Below are 21,861 nucleotides of genomic sequence, written 5' to 3' on the forward strand. Positions count from 1 at the left end.
ATCAGTTTGAAGGCTGTCCCATAACCAACAGAAATGGGTGCCACTGAGTGAAGTACCTGGCTTGCTTTCAACATTCAAGAGCCTAGGCCTTTTTGAGCTTTTATTGCAGCTATAAAACCTCCAAGGAAAACCAGCAGGCTAGAGCAGTGGTTCTCAAAGCCAGTCTGCTGCTTGTTCAGGGAAAGCCCCTGGCGGGCCAGGCCGGTTTGTTTACCTGCCGTGTCCGCAGGTCTGGCCAATCGCGGCTCCCACTGGCCGCAGTTTGCCGCTCCAGGCCAATGGGGGCTGCAGGAAGCGGCGCGGGCCAAGGGATGTGCTGGCCGCCCTTCCCGCAGCCCCCATTGGCCTGGAGCGGCGAACCGCAGCCAGTGGGAGCCGCAATTGGCCGAACCTGCGGACACGGCAGGTAAACAAACCGGCCCGGCCCACCAGGGGCTTTCCCTGAACAAGCGGCGGACCGGCTTTGAGAACCACTGGGCTAGAGGAGTAACACACAGGTCTGTCCTTCAGATATTAGAATGACTTTGTGTTCATGGCCTAATTCAGCCAATTCTATTGATGCTTTGTTCATTAGGGATAAAGGAAGGTATTGTGGTTAAGGAACAGGGGTGAAAATCAGGAGACCTACTTTATATTCCTGTCTTTGTCACCACTTTGCTGTGCGACCTTGGGTGAGTCAATTAATATCTCCATATTTCTGTTACTCAATCCGAACTTCTGAGGGTCTTGAGAGGCAAAATTCATTGTTGTAAAATGCTTTCAGATCCTCAGTCACAAGATGCTGTAGAAGTATTGCTACTTATTTTGTCTATAGAAATAAGGTCACAAATCTTTTGTTCATAAGAGTGGGATGTTTATAATGTAAGTTACTCTTCTTATGTAGCCTCATCTTGGAGTTAGAAAAAGGTCTGGTATAGAGACAGTTTGATCTTAATCACATTTTTCATTTATGTAGCATCTTTCATCCCAGAAGATCAGAGTTCTTTACAAACTCTGGATCAGTTCATCAACTAGTATAAACTGATGTACCTCTGTTGACTTCTCCATGGGGTTGCATCCCTGATCATCTTGGGTTCAAAGAAGAATTAGATAAGTTCATGGAGGATAGGTCCATCAATGGCTATTAGCCAAGATTGTCAGGGGTGCAAGCCCATGCTCCGAGTATCCCTAAACCGCTGATTGCTTGGAACTGGATGACAGGGGATGTGTCACTCAAAATTGCCTGTTTTGTTCACGCTCTCTGAAGCATCTGGCACTGGCCACTGTCAGAAGACAAGATATTGGACTAGATGGACCATTGGTCTGACCCAGTATGGCCATTCTTATTGCTTAATTCTCATATCCATGGAATGAACATCCTATCGTGGCATTTTGAAGCATCTCATTGCAAAATACCTTTCACAGTACTAAATAACAAAGCAACTTCACACAAAGTAATTAGTCACAAAAGACTTGCAGGTTCTATCATGTGAACCTGCTGAACAACTTTCATATCTATTGCATCAAAAGTACTGAAGTGAGCAAGGATTTGCAGAGTCAGCCTGAGATGCAAATAATTTTCTAAATTGACACCAAATTTCCCCACTCAGATGATATTGCCCTGCTGTCTGCATTGTGCTACTAGTCATTTTCTTTAGGCCATAGTCTGATCTCAGTCATACCAGTGTAAATCAGAAGTATCTCTGCTGATTCACTAGAGCTACTTTAGATTTACACAAGGTATCAGAGATCAGAATCTGGCCCGCTGTTTTTATATCTATTAACATGCAATCAGCCATGATTGTTGATATCAGGTGAGCACTTTCCAGCTGTTCCCTAAGGGTATGTCTTCACTAGCTTTAACGTGGCTATGTAGCCATGGCACCAGCCCCCCTCGAGAAAGTTGCAGCGCTGTAAAGTGGCAGTGTAGACAAGGCCTAAGTTATTTTCTTTCTCACTATATAAACTGTAGAATTATGTTGCTTATGGACTGAGGGAGGAGGGAATTTCCAGGCACTTTTAGATAGATGTTTTTCATCTTAGTTTTGGGATAGATATGAGTTTGTCCTCGTTTTTTAATTCACTTTATAGCTTTAAGCAATGTCATTTGATAACTAGTTTGTTCATTGTCTGCTCTTGTTTGACTCCACTGTAAGTGTGCAGTTTTGAAAGTTGGTCTGAATAAAGCTTTTTTTATGCATGTGAAGGCTAACACTCCAGGGATTCTCATTAAAATACAATAATGACCTCTCTTTTTGGCACTTCCTGGCAACTAATGATCAGCTGGAGGCACTGAAGACTGCCAACAATCCACTGCAAGGAAGTGCCAGATTCAGAGGTCCTTACTGCTGTTATAAGACATGGAAAACCTAAAAATACAAAACAAAATAATTACCTTTTTTCTGTCTGCTGGACTCAAAGTGTGTATGCTGCTAATGTGGGATTCAAGGCATCAAGTTTTATCCAGCACTTAAAAAGTGGCACAGTAACAGATGAGAAGAGAATTTTATTCCCAGTGTCAAATAATGGTTTGCTCTTATTAGCAGCATTCATTAAGTCACATTAATTCACCTGGCTTGTAAAATCCTCAGGGCAGGGAGCATGTTTTGATTTTTCTCTGGCTAGCACCTGCTCATGCCTATGTGCTACATATGTTCAGTAATAACCCTCCTCACTGTCATTTGCTGAGTGTCATCTGTGTGTCCTCGGTGCTGTACAAACATAAAGGAAGTCACAGTCCCTTCTCCAAGGAGTTTATAATCTTAAGCCCCAATTCTCCAACTGGATCCGTGTGGGTGAGCATGAGTTCGATGTGGTTCCTTCCACCAAGGTGGATCCAGTTGCAGAATTGTGTCCAAAATGTGGCACACATGATAAACCAGAGCAAATTCAATCACCTAGAAGTACAGCTATAAAAAGCACCAATGGGGCCCAAGCAGAAACAAGGCCCCTTGAGTCAGTTCTAAGCTCATAATTAGCAGGTGCAGGTTGTCAGTTTCTTGGCTTCTTTTTTCCTTCCAGTGTCTGCTTTCCCAGCATCTAGTCCTAGGTGCTCCCAGAGCCCTCACACCCATCCGCACCCCAACCCGCTGCTCCAGCTCAGAGCCCCTTCCTGCACTCTGAACCCCTCAGCCCCAGCCCAGAACCCCCTCCTACACTCCTAACCCCTCATCCCTGGCTCCACCCTAGAGACTTCACCCCCAGACTGAGCCCTCACCCTCTCTTGCATTGCAACCCACTGCTTTAGCCCAGAGCCCCCTCCCGCACCCTGAACTCCTCATTTCTGGCCCGGCCCCAACCCAGAGCCCACACCCCCAGCCAGAGCCCTCACCCACTCTTGCATCCCAACCCCCTGAGCCAGCCCAGTGAAAATGAGCAAGTGAGTGAGGGTGGGGAGAGCGAGCGACAGAGGGAGATGGGATGGAGTGAGTGGGGGGGCAGGGGTGGGGCCTTGGAGGAGGGGCGGGGCAAGGGTGTTCAGTTTTGTGCAAGTGGGCAGTAGGGGTGCCAACTTTCCAAGAATGGAGTCAGACATGGGAATGTGCCTGAGAGACCCAGAGATGGGAACAGTGACCAGTTACTACCCAGATGGCTTAGAAGTATATGGGATTTTGTGGTTGGATCCACTCACCGGAGTGGCTACAGGGACAGGTTGCAACATACAGGTTGTTGAATGTATAACAAGGACATCCTTTCTCCAAAATGCTCATTAGACACTAGGTGTGGGGGATTGTTTGACATCTGACAATGGTGGGGAGGGATTGGGGAAAGACAAGGTTGAGACAATGTAAAGTCAGTGCATTATTTGCATAATGTAAACAGATTTTTTTTATTATCTTCCTATTCAAATATTATTTGCACAAAAAAGGGAGTCACTGCAATCAATGGAATTACATCAGGAATTAATTTGGTCATCAATCTTGTTTTAAACTTAGAAGTCCAGTGGTTAGGGCGCTAGCCTAGGACGTGGGAGCTGTTCAATCCCCTGCTCTGCCTTGAAGAAGTCAATTAGTCTCTCTGCCTCAGTTTTCCATCTGTGAAAAGGGGATAATAGCAATTTCCTACCACACGGATGTTGTGAGGACACATGCATTAAAGACTGTGGGGTACTCAGATGCTATGGTAATGGGGGGCATATGGGTTGAAAACTCACTACAACTAGTTAACAGACTGTGTAGATGCAGGTGGAAAGAAAAAGTCAGCTGTACCTGGATGCTACTTCGGTTAGAAGGAAGATCTGATCTGGAGTAAAAGATGAAAGAAACAGAATAACCTCACTTATTTAAATGGCTCTATAAATCACAATAAAGTAACAGAACTGTGTTTTTTAAGATGATTTTATTTAGCTTAGCTAGGCGAGGTCAGGGCTAGTGAAATGTCAAATTAACCACCCTGGAGCTGAGTTTAATTTTCTAATTTAATACATTAAAAATCTCAATCAATATACGTCTGAGACCACTTAATATCAACTTGTCTGATTTATCTAAATCAATATAATGCACTGTTAGGCCTTGTCTATACATATAATTTGCACTGCTCTGTAACTATACTAGTATACTTAAGCAATACAACCCTATTTCCCCCACTTCATAAACATGTTTATACTGGTATAGCGTATTCCCATATGGGAAGGGGAATACGCTATACCAGTATAAGGCATTATACCAAGATAACTGCACCCACACCATAGGTTGTACCGCTATAACTATTATGATAAGAAAAACACCACACCCCTAGCCAACGTAATTATATGGACACAAATCTGTGCAGACCAGGCCTTAAACCACTTTAAGAGTGTCAACACAAGGGAGTTGCACCAATTTGGTTAAATCAATAAAACATGTTGTAGACCTGAGACTGGAAGCTCTTTGGAGTAAGAACTATCTTTTTGTTATAAGTGTGCACAGTGTCTACTACAGTGGGACTATGATCTTTGATTGCTGACTCCTAGGAGCTACTGAAACATGAATAATAAAGTAGGAAACATGCTTCTGCTGTGGTGATTTCATCCTCAGCTCGAAGAAACCCAGATCACTTGTCTTCAAATCCTGGTTAATATAGTGGCAAACTGATGACACTAAATGGTCTTGGCTATACAGATGAGCTGGAATCTAAAGCATTTAATGGAAAATACCAGCCTTATTTACAACAAGGATTTGTCCTGATTTTCAGGCAGTGGTACCCAGGTCCCACTAGCTGCAGGGGGAAATCCCTAAGACATATGGGATAAAAAACTGCAATAAACTTCCATTTGCACCAGTGCAATTTACCTGAGTTCCAAGCAGTAGTAAACAGCACCCATGCAAATTACAGGTCATAGAGGTTTATCTGGGCTGCACTGGGCCAGCTACATCAGTGGATGTCCACCAAGTCAAAGCAATCCTCTATGTTATACAACATCTCCCACTCTAAAGAGTCAAAGTGCTTTCAAAAGGAAGAAAGCTAGAAGTGACAATAGCAGGGAGCTTGTAAATCTTGAAAGTTTACTTTTCAAAAGGATTGTCATTGGTTTAATTTATCTACACATTCCTCCTTAATTACGCTGCTGCTTAGAATTCTTCCAAAACCTAAAATCAGAGGCACAGCACAAGTACTTTATCTACAGAGTTCTTACATAAATACAATGTATTGTCCTTTATCTGTACCACTGGGCCCACCAGCGCCAAAACATGAAGAAAAAATCCTTTGAGGTAAACTTCTGCAGTAGAGTCAGTGAATGTAACATTACAATGGGTGTGAGGACTGGCCAAAAATTCAGAATGAAGGCAGAAGACCATGCAAGCAAGATAAATATCTGGGTAAACTAAGGCCTGGTCTATACATAGTTTTTATACCAGTATAACTATGTTATTGGGGGAGGAGGTGATTTGTATTTTTAATCAAAACAATTAAATCAGTACAACCCCTAGAGAGGACTCAATTATACCAGAATAAGGTGCCTTTTTACCAATAGAACTTATTCCCCTTCCCATATAAGAATAAACTATTGTAAGCATTTTTAGACAAGTATAACTGTGCCCACATGATTGGGATTGTGCCGCTTTAACTATGCCAATGTAGTTTGTGTGTAAACAGCGCCTTGGGATTTGTTGAATAACAGAACTGAGAACAACCTCTGTTATAATTTTAATAGTGCTAACTAATAAAACACTTTGAGATACAGCTTGTATGAAAAAGGATTTACAAAATAAAGGTGCATTATACTGTATTGTTGCTATTTATTTTGCTTAGCGCTGACCATGTGCTCAAACTTGTAGAAGACGTGCAGATAAAGGGGATCCCCGCCTAAAGAGCTTACAGTGGAAGGCCTTGTCTATGCACAATATTACCTGATTCAGGAACTGGTACAAATCACCATCAGTGGCCCTACGAGTAGACAAGGGCAAGTCATGGTTTGCCCCAATTTAGCTAATCACTGTTTCCCGTGATTCCTAAAGCTTTGTCCACACTAAGGTAGAAATGTTTTGTAAGATACCAGATTTGTCATCAGTTCAGTTGAATCTGTATTAGCCGGCCCATCTACACTGGGGCTCTCAATGGTGCTATCTGGCTCTAGTAGCCATTCTCAGCACCATGTCAAATAAACCCATTCAGAACAAGTCAGAGAGCCAGCTAAACTATGGCTTGTCTACACCGGCAATTTACAGCACTGCAACTTTCTCGCTCAGGGGTGTGAAAAAACACTCCCCTGAGTGCAGCAAGTTTCAGCGCTGTAAAGCACCAGTGTAGACAGTGCCCAAGCACTGGGAGCTATGCTTCTCATGGAGGTGGGTTTTTTAGAGTGCTGGGAGAGCAAGTCACGTTAAAGGGCTGCCAGTGTAGACTAGCCCTATGGCTCCCAATGCTGCTAATCCAGTGTTAGCAATGGTGGGTGTGACAGACAGGGCTGGTGCAACCACTAGGCGGACTAGGCTGCTGCCTAGGGCGCCAAGTGGTTGGGGGTGCCAAAAAGCGGTGCCCCAAACATTTTTTTTAAACAGCGGAGCACAAGGCTGCCGCTGCTCCCCGCCTCCCGGCTCTAGAGGGGCTGCCTGCGGCGCGGCCAGTCCCTCCCCCCGGGGGAGCAGCTGGTGGCGGAGCGGGGAAGGGGAGGGTCTGGCGCTAGCAGTTGCGCCTTCTTCCCTGCGCCGCGGGCCGAGTCGGGCTCCGCGCCACCCCCAGGGTTCTCAGCGGCGGCGGCAGTAGGCTCAGGCACGGGCGTGGCTGGCTGCCTGTGCTGTCGCTCAGAGCCCCGGGGCAGCGGAAAGCCCAGCCCGCAGCGCGGGGAAGAAGGCGCAGCTGCTCTCTGCTCTTCGGGTGGAGAAGCTGGGTGTCTACTCTGCCTGCAAGGTACCTAGCCGGGCCGCAGGGAGCCGCACGGGCCTGCGGAGCACAGGGAGTGGGCAGGTCCAGTCCCTGGCCTAGGGAATGGTGTATGTGGGAGCAACCCGGGCACCCCTCCCCCAGCCAGCGCCACCCCCTCCAACACCAACCGACAGCTACCTTCTCCCCTGTGCACCCCCTGGCCCAACAACCCACCCTGTCCTGCCACTTTTGCTTCTGGGCAACCTCCACCCAGCAACACCCCCACCTCCCCCAGCCAGCCACGGTCACCTTCACCCCTGCATCAACCTCGGGACCACTACCACCACCTGCCATCTCCCTTCTGCCCTCTCCTCCCTTGTGCAAACCCCTCCCTGCCACCTTCACCCCCCTGCAACAACCCCGGGCACAGACATACCCGACACACTCCCTCCTGCCCACTTCTCCCTTATGCCACTCCCTCCCTGCCACTGCACCCCCTGCAATGAGCCCCTTTTGCCTCTGTTCAATCTCTTCCCTGCCACTACATCCCCGCCCCCTCCACCTCTTGGCCACCTCCACCCCCTGCAACAATCCCGTGCACCCCCCTCTCTGCCACCTTCACCCCCTGGAAGAGCCCCCATATGACCCCCCTCTTTGCAGCCCCGCGTACCCCCTGCACTTTGTGAACATCTGGGCCCCTGGGGGGAATTTGGCCGTAAGAAGGTGGGGGCTGGACATCGGAGGGGGGGGCACAAGGTGGAAGTTTCGCCTAGGGCGCAAAATATCCTTGCACCGGCCCTGGTGACAGATGTGGCAATATCCTGGAAAAATCTTGTTGAATTAAGTTTAAGTATCTTTGGAATCCATTGTAGTCAATGCAAAGGTTATGTATTATTATGGGCCTGGATGATCAAAGGACTCTATTGAACAATGTGGCAGAGAAGAAATGTCTTTTGGGACACTGAGTGAAGTGGATTTCCTGGGAAATATCTAGGGGGAGGTGAGTGCAAATTCCACCCCTCCCTGGTTACAGGAAAACCCAGGCTTTAGCCACTACAGCTTAAGGAAGGGACCATTGTCTTCTGATTATCTGTTCCTAGAATCTGAAGATCAAAGGCCCAGGCTGTATAAAGGAAAGACTAACCTATGCATGAGTGTGCTTGTTCTGAACTGAGGCTGTTATGAACTTGTAACCTCAGGAAAAACTCCTTGGTGTGATTTGAAGTACTGACTTCTAACAGAGCCCCTGTTGGAGTTGGGGAGATGATTTCTGGTAAGCTTATTAGCATGTGTGTTGGTTCTTTTATTGTTATATGCTTTCACTTTAAGAATAAATGTGCTTGCTTAGAAAGGGCTGTATGGTCATTTATAACTGTGGGCAATTACACTGTTCATAGACACTGAAGAGAAAACAAAGCGCAGACACTGGCCTGCTTAGTGCTTGGCTACCCTTGTGAGTTACAGTGCTTTAAAGGAGCCCCGGGCGCACTAGCTCACTATCCGTCCACACTGGCAAGACACGTAGAGCGCTCTGACTCCGCGGCTACAGCGCTCCTGGTACTCCACCTCGGTGAGTAGAGTAACGTTTGATGCGCCCCCGCTGGAGCACCCCAGCGTCAGTGTGAACGAGGTGTTGCATTACTGCGCTCTGATCGACCTCTGGAAATGTCCCATAATCCCCTGAAGTCAAGTGGCCACTCTTGTCATTGTTTTAGATATGCCATTTGAAAGCTCCGTTTGACAGCCGGCATGCTTATCTGCTCCGAAAAGCAACCATTCCTGTGGAATGCTGTGTGTGAGAGAGAGAGGCGGGGGGGGGAGGGGGAAGGAGGTCTGCTGCTGTCTGAACTTACAAGGCAGCATACTGACATGCTCTCAGCCCCCCAAAAACCCACTCTCTCCCCCCACATACACACAACGCACTCCCTGTCTCACATCACCCCACCGCACCCCCGTTTGAAAAGCACGTTGCAGCCACTTGCAGGCTGGGATAGCTACCACAATGCACTGCTCTCTGTGGCCGTTGCAAGAGCTGCTAACATGGCCACGCCAGTGTGCTGTCAGTGTGGACAGACTGCAGCGCTTTCCCTACTGCGCTCTACGAAGGCTGGTTTAACTCAAAGCACTCTACATCTGCAAGTGTAGCCATGCCCTTAGTCAGGAGTGAGGAGAGAGACACAGGTCTCCACTCAAGAGAAGTGATGGCAGGGGAGCTGGGAGCCTAGAGTGGGTGCCTTTCGTGGACTGCGAGGGGGAAATACAGGTGCAGCTGCCCTGAACTGTGACAGTGGGAATGTGTTGAAAGGATTTCCTAGTGTAGACAAGGCTCCCAGATGCAGCTGCATTAAGACTTTTCACGCCACTGATCTACAACCAATGAAGCTCTGCCAATGGTAATGATGATGGGGAAAAATGTCTGTCCCTGTATACATTAGTACTGCCACTGTTGCTAACACCAGTGGAGCTGGACTAATGCTAGACCAATGATGCAAAAAGTGCTAGTGTACAGAGAAGGCCTTCACTGCAAGCACAGGTGGCAGTAACTTTGCTCAGCTACCCCAGTGGTCGTGATGGTGGGAAAGAGGGGACGATGCTATATGTTATCTCCATGAGAGAAATTTATTGTTCTAAGAATTCATCTAACGTCCTAGTATGCTTGTAAAACACTTTGGGCCTGATTCTCTGTTATGTTTGTTGACTAATATATGCTGGCTAGCATATAAATATATATCATATTAATAATATATATATATTATCAGCACTATACATATATTAGTATGGATTAAGCACCAATAACATAAAGCACAAATATTGTAACAGTGATATAGCCTAAACTGGCCTATACCGTAATCCTCTTCACTTATGCTAAGTAACCTATAACTCCTTGGATTTGCTGAAGTAAGCATCTGACATAAGTAGATAGGAAACTTGTCAAAATCAAGATACATTCATACTATGTCTTAGTACAAGCTAGGGAAGTACCTTCATAGACCAGTAACTGGAATGCTAGTATCCAAAACAAAGATAAGGAAGGAACAGAACAAGAAGTTATGGAACTGGGTAGTGATCTGTAAAGGGGGGTAACTTGTAACATCATCACATAAATAATCCCAGCTGAAATGTGTAACTTTGGGAGCACTCCTTATGTGTAAGGTGAATGTAACTTTGCTGCACAGGATTGCTCTTTGGAGACTGGTATCGTATAGAACCTTTTTCCTGTGCCATGCTAATAAATCTGACTGACACTGCTTACTTGGTCTCTTGGGTATATTTCATAATGAACCAAAGTATGGTGAAGCAATTGACTATACAATTTATTAACACTTTGTGCCTTCATTTACAGTGGTGCAATATGCTACTATTCTGACTTGGTATGGTTTTACACGGACTTAGCAATGATGTGAATGACTTCACAATGAAGTTCACATACATGCAAGTGCACCAACCAGTTTCTAAGCATTCTACAAAGCCTTGTCTACACACAAGTTATACCACTTTCGCTGCACCAGTGTAGTTAAGCAGTACAATCCTAGTGCTAGCATGGATACAGTTATTTCTATATGAAAAGGGAATATGCTATATGGGTATACAGTACTTTATATCGGTATAACTAAGTTCACATAAGGGGTTCTACCAGTATAACTATCTGAATAAAAAAAAAAATCGTACCCTTAACCAAAATAGTTATACTGGTACAAAACAGGACTTCGAATCTGTGGGAACAGCCTACACTGTGCAGCTCTAAGAACTGCTTCAGTCAAAATTATTTCCATCTAAACTGGTTTAGTGCCAGTGTGGGTGGGAGCTAGCTGAAACAGTGCAACTATTTTTCCTGCTACTGCCCTGGTAGCCTTCGGAAGCCTTTGGAATTCTGGGAGCTAAGCCCGGAATTGTGGGATAGGTACCCAGAGGACACTGCAAATTAAATGGTTTGGAGCAGTACTAGTTTAGACAAAACTGCATCAACTCAAACCAATTCAGCGTGGCTAGAGTGTACTCAGTTAACTGTACTTAAATTGGTTTAATACAACTGCTTCCATTATAACTGGGGTAATTCTCTAATGTAGAGAAGTCTCCAACTTCCAATGTTTTTACCAACAAGTGAGTCAGACAGTGGAGGATGCCAAAGCCTTGTCTACTCTAGAATTCCCACCAGTGCTGTTCCTCCTAGAGCAACTGAACTGGAGCAGCACCAATGGGAGTTTTCCCCCCTAAAATTTTGTAATGTAGACAATGTCAAAGACAAATACAGAGAAAACAGGACAATGTGGGAAATCCAGAGAAGTATCCATGATTTGAGGGACAGAAAGGAGAGGACACAGAGGAGAGTGGGTTATTGTTGTCGGTGTTCAAGCACAAGCCAGGGCTACCATTGTTGTTATGAACTCATGACTGTAGCTACTGATTTATATTGTATATGGATCATATCCAGTAGTATTTTCCCTGAGTAAATCAGAACCTTGACAAGACCACAGGTACAATCCTGCTGTATTCCAGTAGGAGGTTTGCTTGAATAATGATGAGTTGGAAGGACTGCATGATTGGACCACGTATCACTAAAAGAGTTGGTTACCTTTTCCTGTAATACACATTGTTTGTTCAACTGGTATTGAGTATGTACAGCTGATGGCCAATGTATTGTTTGCTTTGATGTCCTAGTAGGTGGCTTGTGCAAGATGGGTACCCCTCACAACTACCCTGTATGTGCTGTTTAAATTGCTTTTTGTCTAGCTTTTTCATTTGTCATATGATTGACATAACTCAAGTTTAATATTCTGCAAAGTCATCTGTTTACCAAGCACAAGATATTCTACTCAGTGTCCTTGCTGCTGGGCCACATTTATACTCACTATAGCAGGACAGATATTACATTGCTATTAATAAATAATTATGCTGTTTGCCTTAATAGAGCCTCTCATCCCAAAGGACTCCAAACCTTTTTACAGACAATGGATCAAGTTCTACCACAGTTACAACTATGCAATTGCTTAACAGGGTTAAATGGGTATAAAGGAAGGTGCAAATTAATTATAGATTAGATTCATGAATCACTTCACTACCACTGACGTTACCTCTACTTCTGGGGTAGACATGCTGCCAGTATTTTGGTACCAGAATGAGGTCCTGACCTGGCTGGCCTCTAGGTGCTACTGTAATATAAATGTTTAATAATGTTTAGACTATATTCCTGAAAAATATACTGTAAATATTTAGAGCATAGCAGAGTGTTTAATCTGCATAATGTGAAATGAGAGAGGAGGCAAAGACCTTATCAGAGGAGCTGGGGGCAACCCCCAGTGACGTATTTCAAAAATATCTGACACTAGATGCATTCTAAAGGCAAAACATTTGCTCCTTAAAAGTATTTACATGAACCCTGGGAATAAGTTATCTCTGGCAGGAATGGTTTAGCAGCACCCACACAGTGGGGGAATTCCAGCAGAGACAGAGAAATGACCCCAACTTTCCTTTAAATTTACAGGTGACATTTTAACAAGGATTTCCCAGGAGCCACCTCAGGTACATCAGTGGCTGTCATGCAGCAGCTGTTTAGCAGCACACAGTAATACTACACAACAGTTTCAGGCAAGGACTGAGGAGTATCATATTTAATACATTGTCAGAATTCAAGTATTGACAATTTTTAACTGGGTGGAAAGTTAGAACTCTTTCCAGAGGGATAAAATCATGTTGCCAGTACCGGTAACTCTTCTAGTGCTGAATGCTAACGAGTTTTGAAAGCACATTGTCTTTCTGTCTAGACTTGCTCTGCCCCACCTCTCCTAACCTTGCATTAGCACCAGTGTTATACCCAGGGTGCTTTCATATTGCAGTTGTAGGCAGGTAGTGGAAGAGCAAATTGCTTCCAGCTCATGGAAAAAGAACATGAAAACAAGTTGGCACAAGTACCCCAAGCTTGCCAAGACCAGTGAGAAAGAACAGAGTTCATATTAAATACTAGAACAGGCCTCCATGGTCATTCAAGCCTTGATCTATCTTTCTTCAAGAGGAAAGCCAATTGTGAGATTATTTCTTATTTCTTTATTTGGTATTTGTATTAGCCTAATGTCCAGAGGCCCCCAACTAACACTGGGTTTCCATTGTGCAAGATGTGTACAAGCAAAGAGAAAGGGACAGTCCCTGCCCACAGGACCCTATGATTAAAACAGACAAGGCAGACAAAAATCCCCATTTTACATATAGGAACCAAGACCCATGGAGTTTGATTATTTTTTTCCACACAGAAACTGGACTCAGACCACCAACTCATTTCACAAAGGTCACTGAACAGCCCTGGATTTGAAACAACTTTTTGTCTGTTTCTAAAGCAGGCTGGCTCTGAACCGTCTCAGGCCTGGGCCACACTAGCCCTTTGTCAGCCATCAGTCTAGCTCAAGGAGCAGTTCCACCTGCAGATCAAAATGGTGGAAGCATGGTAAAGATAGGGCACAAGAATTTTTATCTTTGTGTTGTCTAAACTGAGGTTAAGCAGCACAGTTGTAAGGACACCCACACCCATCTACACCAGAGCCATCTTCAAGGACCTGTATCAGAAACAGACCAGCAGTGGGGAAAGTGCTGTAAATTCCCTGTGTAAAAGGGCCCTACAGGGGACAGTGAAATACTGTGTAACCAATGCTTTCTGCCATCCAGTTCCCCAAGTTTTCATACTGAAAACAAAACAACCTACTATTGCAGGTGAAAGGTCCATGTTTCATGATAAACTATTGCTACACAGAAATACACTATGGGTAGAAGAAAGGTGTACTCCCCTACAGGCACATTACAGAGCTCCAGCAGCAACAGGATAGACCAGAATGAAATTCTATATAGAATAATACTGGAGAAACTCCTATGTCCCTCCGGCTTTACTGCCATAATCCAGGACAGCACTGTTTGTTTTCAGTCCTTGTTACAGACTAATTCACCAAGTTTCTTCCAGCCAAAGGTGAAGCATGAAGAGGGAAACAAACAAAGGGAAAAATAAAGAAGAGATGAGACCTATTTACTTTCTTTGTCACAGTGGCTGACAATTTCCATCAGGCTACACTGGCACCCTGAGCAGAGGTGGAAGTTTGAGCCCATTTCACCAGCTCAGGGAAGATTTATGGACCTTCTTATTTCAGAAATAGTACACTCCACCTTCCAAAATTGAGACTCCAATGACTCAAAGAAAGTCATTACTCTCTAAGCCACTTTACAGTATTTGAATCCACAAGGATTTTCATTTTTGCAGAACTAATGCCTGAGTTTAAAATCAAACCGCTCTCGAAGAGATCACTTTGAAAAGAGTGAGGGAAGGAAGTGCTAATAGATAAAAAGATATTTCTGTAAATAATGTTTTTAATATTTACATCTTCTATTGCATGCCAGTGTAACCCACACACTTCCTGGGTGTGATGTTCTGTCCCCTCTAGTGGCACCCGAGACCAAGTAGCACTTAATAAGTCTGCTACAGCCTTAGCTCATGCAGTAGAGGCTCATGCATTTAGCTTTAGAGGTTCCAGGTTTGATCCCAACCGCCAGGGTTTGTCGGTGTTACACCAGTATCTTATATCATGCCCGGATCTCCTATATAGGCATTCTTTCTTACCTATTTCACTGCAATTGCAATACAAAAATAATACTTACAAATAGTGAATGGCAGAAGGGCAAGTTGACCATAGACAGCTGGGAGTGGGAGAGGTACTATCAATCAGTAATGTGAAAACATCATTTCCTTTTTGAAAATGTAGCCTGAATTTATTTTGCCAAACCAGCATCATCAATAATTTCACCACAGGTCTGGAAATAATGTTTGCTAGTTAATTGCTGCTACATACACATATCATAAGATGAACAAAACATGATGTTCACTCAAAACTATTGTTTTTCTTTTTGATTTCATAGATTCTGACCCTGCAACAGACCCCCCCCCCCCCCCGTGCCTGTGTGGAATCCCATTTTGTTCTACGGGGTTGAACGTAGAGACATGGTCCACCCAAGCACAGGCAGTAAGAGAAAGGTCTTAGTTAGGGTGACTAGATGTCCCGATTTTATAGGGACAGTCCCGATTTTTGGGTCTTTTTCTTATATAGGCTCCTATTACCCCCCACCCCTGTCCCGATTTTTCACCCTTGCTGTCTGGTCACCCTAGTCTTAGTAAAGGAGTAGTACATTAAGGAGAACTGGGGGAGGGCAGAGGGATATTCAGAATTTGCAGGACTTTCCCAGGCAAATTCTAGCAATTTTATATTAGATCAAATTTGAGGTCTAAAACCTTAACATTCTCTTTTTAACTCCATGGTAATTTAAATTCTCTGGGACATTTAGATCTACATTATAAAACCATTAACACATACTTTGGCAGGCAAAGCATAAATAATATGCAATCTAGAAAAAAGTCAAAGGTTTGCTATAAAGAATGATCAGGTTCTTTTACCCAAAGACAAGAACCATTTCTGGTCAGAGATATTAAAACACTGTGGCAAAGCTTGCACTGCAGATACTTGCACTATACCTGACCTGTGAATAGAGAACTAACGTTTGTTAGAGCTGGTTCTCAACCCTTCCTTTAAAGACTGAAAATGCCCATTGACACTAACATCACTAATGATAACTTAGTATTACTATGCTTTCTAGTAGCAATGTAATACTGTAATACTATGATGCAATACATAGCCATGGCAATGAGCCCACAGAACTGCAGAAAGAAACTAAATAGCCACTATTTGATTTGTTTACCTCAACATACCTTTGTCAGTTACAAAGATGACTCAACACATTTTCCCTAATTTACATTCTCTCATTTACATTTAGAGGGCCAAAATCTGATTTCAGTGACACCGGTGTAAATCTGAGAGTAACTCCACTAAAGTCAACCTCGATAGAAAAACAAATACTTTACATACCGGTAGGAGGCCAGGAAGTTAGGGTGATCAGCTGTCCCAATTTTATAGGGAAAATCCTGATATTTGGGGCTTTGTTTTATATAGGCGCCTATTACTCCCCACTCCCTGTCCCAATTTTTCACACTTGCTATCTGGTTACCCTACACGAAGTCAATGGGGTAAATCCAGTTTACACTAGTGTAAATGAAAGCAGAATTTAGGCCACAGTTTTTACGTGTTAAAGTATAATTAAATCCGAAGATTATTTTTGTAAGTGTTTGCCTATTTTTCAGTCCTTTCTTTGTATATGATGTTGATTAAGGCTCCTGTGTAAAAATATTTCCTTTGTTATCATAGTTTCCTGCTTGCTTCGCTGCTTTGCATCTGTTGATGTTTGTGCCCTGCTCAGGTTATTTTTTAGGCTTATTGTATAAGACGCAACCTTCCAACTGTGCAAGGTACTAAGCTGTCATTTAACACAAAGAGTAAATGGTGAACGGTTTCTCTGGTGCCGCCCTATGCACATATGAAAACTCCTGATTATTTTCTCCCTTTTATCATGAAACAGATGTTTTTCCCCATTTTGAACCTAACCTTTTAGACACGATTAGGGCCTGATCTTCACAGGTGCTAAGCATCCAGGCCTTGTGGGTATTCATCACCTCTCAGGATGAGGCCCCCATGGATGAAATCCTGGTCTATTGAAGTCAATGGCAAAACTCCTACTGAAGTCAACTGGGCCAGAATTTTACCCCATAATTAGGGCCCTACAAAATTAATTGCCATGAAAAACACGTCACGGGCCGTGAAATCTGATCTCCCCACCCCTGAAATTTGGTCTTTTGTGTGCTTTTACCCTATGCTACACAAATTTCACGGGGGAGACCAGCATTTCTCTAATTGGAGGTCCTGACCCAAAAGGGAGTTGCAGGAGGTCACAAGGTGGGGGGTCATGGTATTGCCACCCTTACTTCTGCGCTGCTTTCAGAGCTGGGGGGCTGGAGAGCAGCAGGTGTTGGCTGGGTCAGCTCTGAAGTCAGCGTCACTGCCAGCAGCCGCGCAGAAGTAAGGGTAGCAGTACTGCAAACCCCCCCCCACACACACACACAATAACCTTGCGACCAGCCCACAACTCCTTTTTCAGTAAGGATCCCTACTGTAAATTTTCAGATTTAAATAGCTGAAATCATGAAATTTACCATTTTAAAAATCCTATGGCCGTGAAATTGACCCAAATGGACCATGAATTTGGTAGGGCCCTACCCATAACGTTGCAGAATAACTAGTCTCAACATCAAGCATTTAAAAGTGAACTCTTTCAACACTCTGAAAAAAGAGAGATGGGAAATACTGCTTCCTAAAAACTTCCAGTATGTTGCCTTAACGAGGTGTCTGATACAAACGACTGATGACATCTCAAAACCCATAATCCCACATTTTAGCACTAAATCATTTCAGTTTCAGTAATCCTAAAATACCAGAAATAGTGCTTCAATAACGCTGCCTCCCCAGCAGGGCTTCCTACAGGACACTAACACAACCCAGCTCGCTCGCTCTCACACACACACCCCTCTCCTTAGATTGACTGATTTATTTACGCACAGGGAAAGGCTCCGCGGGGAACCTCCACAAGTGCAATGGGTGGCCACAGATGCTCCTCCCATCCCCAGCCATGGGGATCCCGCACATGCTCCCAGACCCCCGGAGATGCTTCCCGAGCAGCCCTAGTCTTCCCAGCGTGCGCAGGGAGGAAAGGGCGTCTGGGTGGGACTCACTCACCCAGGGTTTTGACCGCGATCTGCCTGGTGAGCGGTGGCGGCAGGTTGATGCAGACCAGGTCCACGTCCTGGTGCAGCAAGACCTCGTCTATCCGGCTGGTGTAGAAGGGGACGCTCATCTCCTTGGCCAGCTCCTCCGCCTCCTCCTGGGTCCGGCCCCAAATCGCTTTGACCGAGAAGCCCTCGTCCTTCAGCAGCGGGATGATGACCCGGGCGGTGAGGCTGGTGCCGAACACCCCCACCCCGGGCAGCATGGCTGCTGCTCTCTGCCCCTGGCCGGCTCGGCGCCCCGCTTCCCCCCGTGTGCGCCCTCCGCCCCTGCCTGCCGCGCAGAGGAAGGGCGCTGAGCTGATAAGCGCCGCGGCAGCGAGCGGCACTGCAAGGAGCGATCAGACCCAGCCCAGCGCTGCCGCCGCCGCCGCCCTGGGAAGGGGGACACGCCGCCCCCGAGTCCAGCAGCAGTGGCTGGCACGCCGCCTGGCAGCTGGTCCCTGCTGTGCCCCGCGGCTCCCGGAGCGGCTCAGCAGCAAAGCAGCGGCCCCAGATGCTCCCCCCTGCTTGCCCTCCATACCCGGATCATCACACAGCCCAGGGCGCCTCTCTTCCCCACCACACACACAGCCCCGAACCCGGCTGCTCTTCCCCGGCCAGCTACCTCTCCAGCCAGCGACACGGGAAATTGCTGGGCAGCCAACAAGTTGTGTAGTGAGGAGGAAGAGGAGGAGGCGGCGGGAGCAGCCTGGACCTTAATCTGCATCTGCCATGTTCACCACAGAGCACTCCTGATCACTGCGAGAAAAGGAGGAGTTTTGCTGTCACCTACTGCTTTCCTGCAACGCCCTCTTTAGAGCTCACATGTCATTGGCCACCACTCTGGTTTCTTTCCCAGTGCAATCGAAAAATAGCACCAATTGGCTGGCATGCCCTTGGCAGGGGGCAGCAGAGTGCTGGTGGCACTAGGTGGGGCAGGAAGATATAGAAGCAGGCAGAAGGATGGGCTTCTATTGTACCTAGATCCTGAAAGGCTGGGCTTCCTCAGTTCCTCTCCCCTCCCTCACTCTTTCACCACCCCCTATCCGGCTGCTGCAACCCTCTCCCCTGGGGCTCAGGGCTTGTTAGGAGCTTACTCAGCCTTCCCTCCACTTTAACTCTTCCCCCAACTATTTTTGTTCTTATTGTTCCGCTTGAGATAGGAGACCGAATATACAGAGCTGCCAGGTCTGGAGGGAGACTCTCTTCTTTTGCATCTGTTAGAAGGGGGGGGGGGGGTTTAAGCCTCTCCCCTTAATAAAGAAGGATTTGGCTGCACATCTTTCAATGACATCTAAAATCTTAATTATACCTTTTGAAACGTCTCTCATTCAAATTTTCTCTGGCGTACCATCATAAAAAGAAGATGGCTTTGCTAATGCTAACTGCTCCCACTTTAAAGCTTGTAAAGCGGGCCCAGATACCAGGGTACTGGGAGCCCTATAAATACAGGGAATGATATAAATACATTAGTAGTAAAATACACTGTTTGTAAGACAAATAAAAGACACGAATTAAATTTCTTCACTAACTTTAATTTTGTATTTCGCCCTAGCTGGCTTTTTCATCTCCTTCTTCTCCCACCATGATGCAGCTCCCTCCTGACAAGAGGTTCTGGCCATAGCAGCTGGCAGTGGGTTCCCTGGCAGCATGTTTCTTAAATGTTCATTTTGAGGGACATCACTTATTTTAGTCCCAAAGTTACCTGCGTCCCACACAAATATCGATGTCCCCTCACTTCTATCATTCAAAATTATTTACATCAAAAATAAGGAATCATGAAAACTGAGGTTACAGAAAGTTATATGCACAAAAGGAAGGAATTATTCAGCATTTTAAGCATTCTGAATTAATAATTTTTGACCCCTCATTCTGAGTGTTTATCACACATTGTGTTCCACATCAGGCCTTGGCAGGTTGAGAGATATACAACCAAAGGGCCAGAGGTAGTCTGGGAGGGCCAGCCAGGAACCACTGCAGATGCACAAATTGGCTTGACCTCTGTTGATTCACCAAGATCTGTACAGATCTCTGGAGATCCACTGCTTTTGCAGGATAAACCCCCTTCTACTTCCACGGGGAGAATGAATGAGCAAAAAATTTCTCACCCAGTTCTGTGCTGCTCATTTACACTGGTGTAAATCCAGAGTAACTCCACTGAGGTCAATGTAGTTTCAATGGTGTCATACCTGAGAGAAAAATCAGGGTCAGGAAGTTCCTTGAGCCCATGTCAATGTCACCTTGGTTTTCAGTCAATGTCACCTTGGTTTTCTATTTATTCTCCACTCTGCTAACCCCTATACAATGAAACCCATCTAAAGAAACCATTTTATTATTCTCGTTTCTTCACTAATTTCCTTTTGCTTTTATGTATTGCATTGCAATGCAATTGAAAACATTTTTCTACATTAGATTCCTGGAGTTGTGCCAGGGACATTTTTGCAACCCTAACTCACCAATATATGAAAATTAAATTCAGAATCAGAAGCAAGCATTCCCTTTATCAACTGCTGCATGGAGATTCTGTTTTTTCTGCCCTCATCTGGGGGCAAAGACTTCTTTACTGAAAAAAAGAACAGAAGCCTGGAGGATCACTACAAGTTAAACAGTCTTGCTTGCTATGCACTCTGCGCCTTTGAACTAAGCACCATCAAACTAAACTGAGATTGATACACTTGAGCTTAAAACAATTGAAACATGATCCAGGTCCATTTGTCAAATAACCACAGCAGCATTACCTTACCTTAGAATGTCAAGGTTGTATTGGGTCCTTAGTCAGACGCTCAAAACTATTTATAGATTATGTTCCTGAGATGAGTAATTTGGAAATTTTTCTTAGTCTTACTGTCCTTGTCTGTGTATAAAAATAAACCCAAGAATGTAGCTAAATCACAGGAATAGACTGGGAATGGAGAGTGAACTATGATTTATTAATTATATATTTTATATTACTTCGGCCCCCAACATGGACTAGGAACTTTATAAAAATCATAGAATGAGCAGATGTTGTACTAACTTCACCGCTCAGTCACTTTCATCCTATCCTTCACCCCTGATCTACATGTTATCTGTTTAGATTATAAAATCTTCAGAATAGGGACCGTATCTGTATCTTTGTAGAGAAGTTTCTTGTTTGTTAGTTGTTTTATTTCATTACTTCCTATTTTGTTAACATGTCTTTATCAACAAGCTCACCCTTACTGTATGTCTCCACTGCAGTTAGCCTAGTCCAGATGAGCAGCCATACCACAAAGCCATATCTGAGTTACGGTGTCCTCATTGGTGCGGCTGTGCTGGCTCCCCCATGTGTGTTGCTAGGCCTCTTGGGAACGTATCCATAGTTCTTTGTGCGGCAGTAAGTCAACCCACTCTATGATTCTTTCCCAGTGAATCGTGGGAGAATGTGTCAGTCCTTCTGGGCACAGGGAGGGAATTGTAGGAAGGGGTTGGAGGACTATCCAAGTGATATAGCCTGTGACCTCACTGCAAAGTGGGCAGGTTACTAGCCTAAGTGAAAGGGGAACTTTCCATAAGGGAATGTACAATCAGAAATCCTTCCTACATTCTAATACCTATATTCAAAGAGGTCTCTTTGTATTAGATTTATTCAGCATTCTGTATCCCTAAAGCATGCAGTCCTTGCAGATAGGAACTGTTATGGGCACCTGAATAATCAGCTGCTGCAAGAGAAATGCAGGAACCTGGCACTCTTTTGAACTCAGTCACCTCTTGGTAGGTAAAAGCTTTCAGTTGACCTTTAAGATGTAAGATTGCTATATGTATTCTGTTAGGCTTCTATCCAAAGTCCACTGAAGTCAAATGAAAGATTTGGGTCAGGCCCTTAATGGTCTGAAGCAATTTCTTTTGTATCTCTCTACACTTAAAAATTCTGTTCATTTTAAATCTATTTTCACAACAAT

General features: G+C 44.9%; 1 protein-coding gene across 1 annotated transcript in view; it reads right to left on the bottom strand.

The window, feature by feature from the left end:
• Positions 1–18,181, bottom strand: part of GFOD1 (glucose-fructose oxidoreductase domain containing 1) — a 106,807-nt gene extending 88,626 nt beyond the window's left edge. Inside the window, exon 1 of the mRNA XM_024202988.3 lies at positions 17,913–18,181. Within this exon, the coding sequence (XP_024058756.1) occupies positions 17,913–18,165 (253 nt within the window). The 5' untranslated portion in view covers positions 18,166–18,181. The remainder of the gene's footprint in view (positions 1–17,912) is intronic.
• Between the last annotated feature and the right edge of the window lie 3,680 nt (positions 18,182–21,861).

The sequence above is a fragment of the Terrapene carolina genome, unplaced genomic scaffold, assembly GCF_002925995.2.
Source record: "Terrapene carolina triunguis isolate 2854851 unplaced genomic scaffold, T_m_triunguis-2.0 Scaffold58, whole genome shotgun sequence".
Taxonomy (NCBI): domain Eukaryota; kingdom Metazoa; phylum Chordata; order Testudines; family Emydidae; genus Terrapene; species Terrapene triunguis.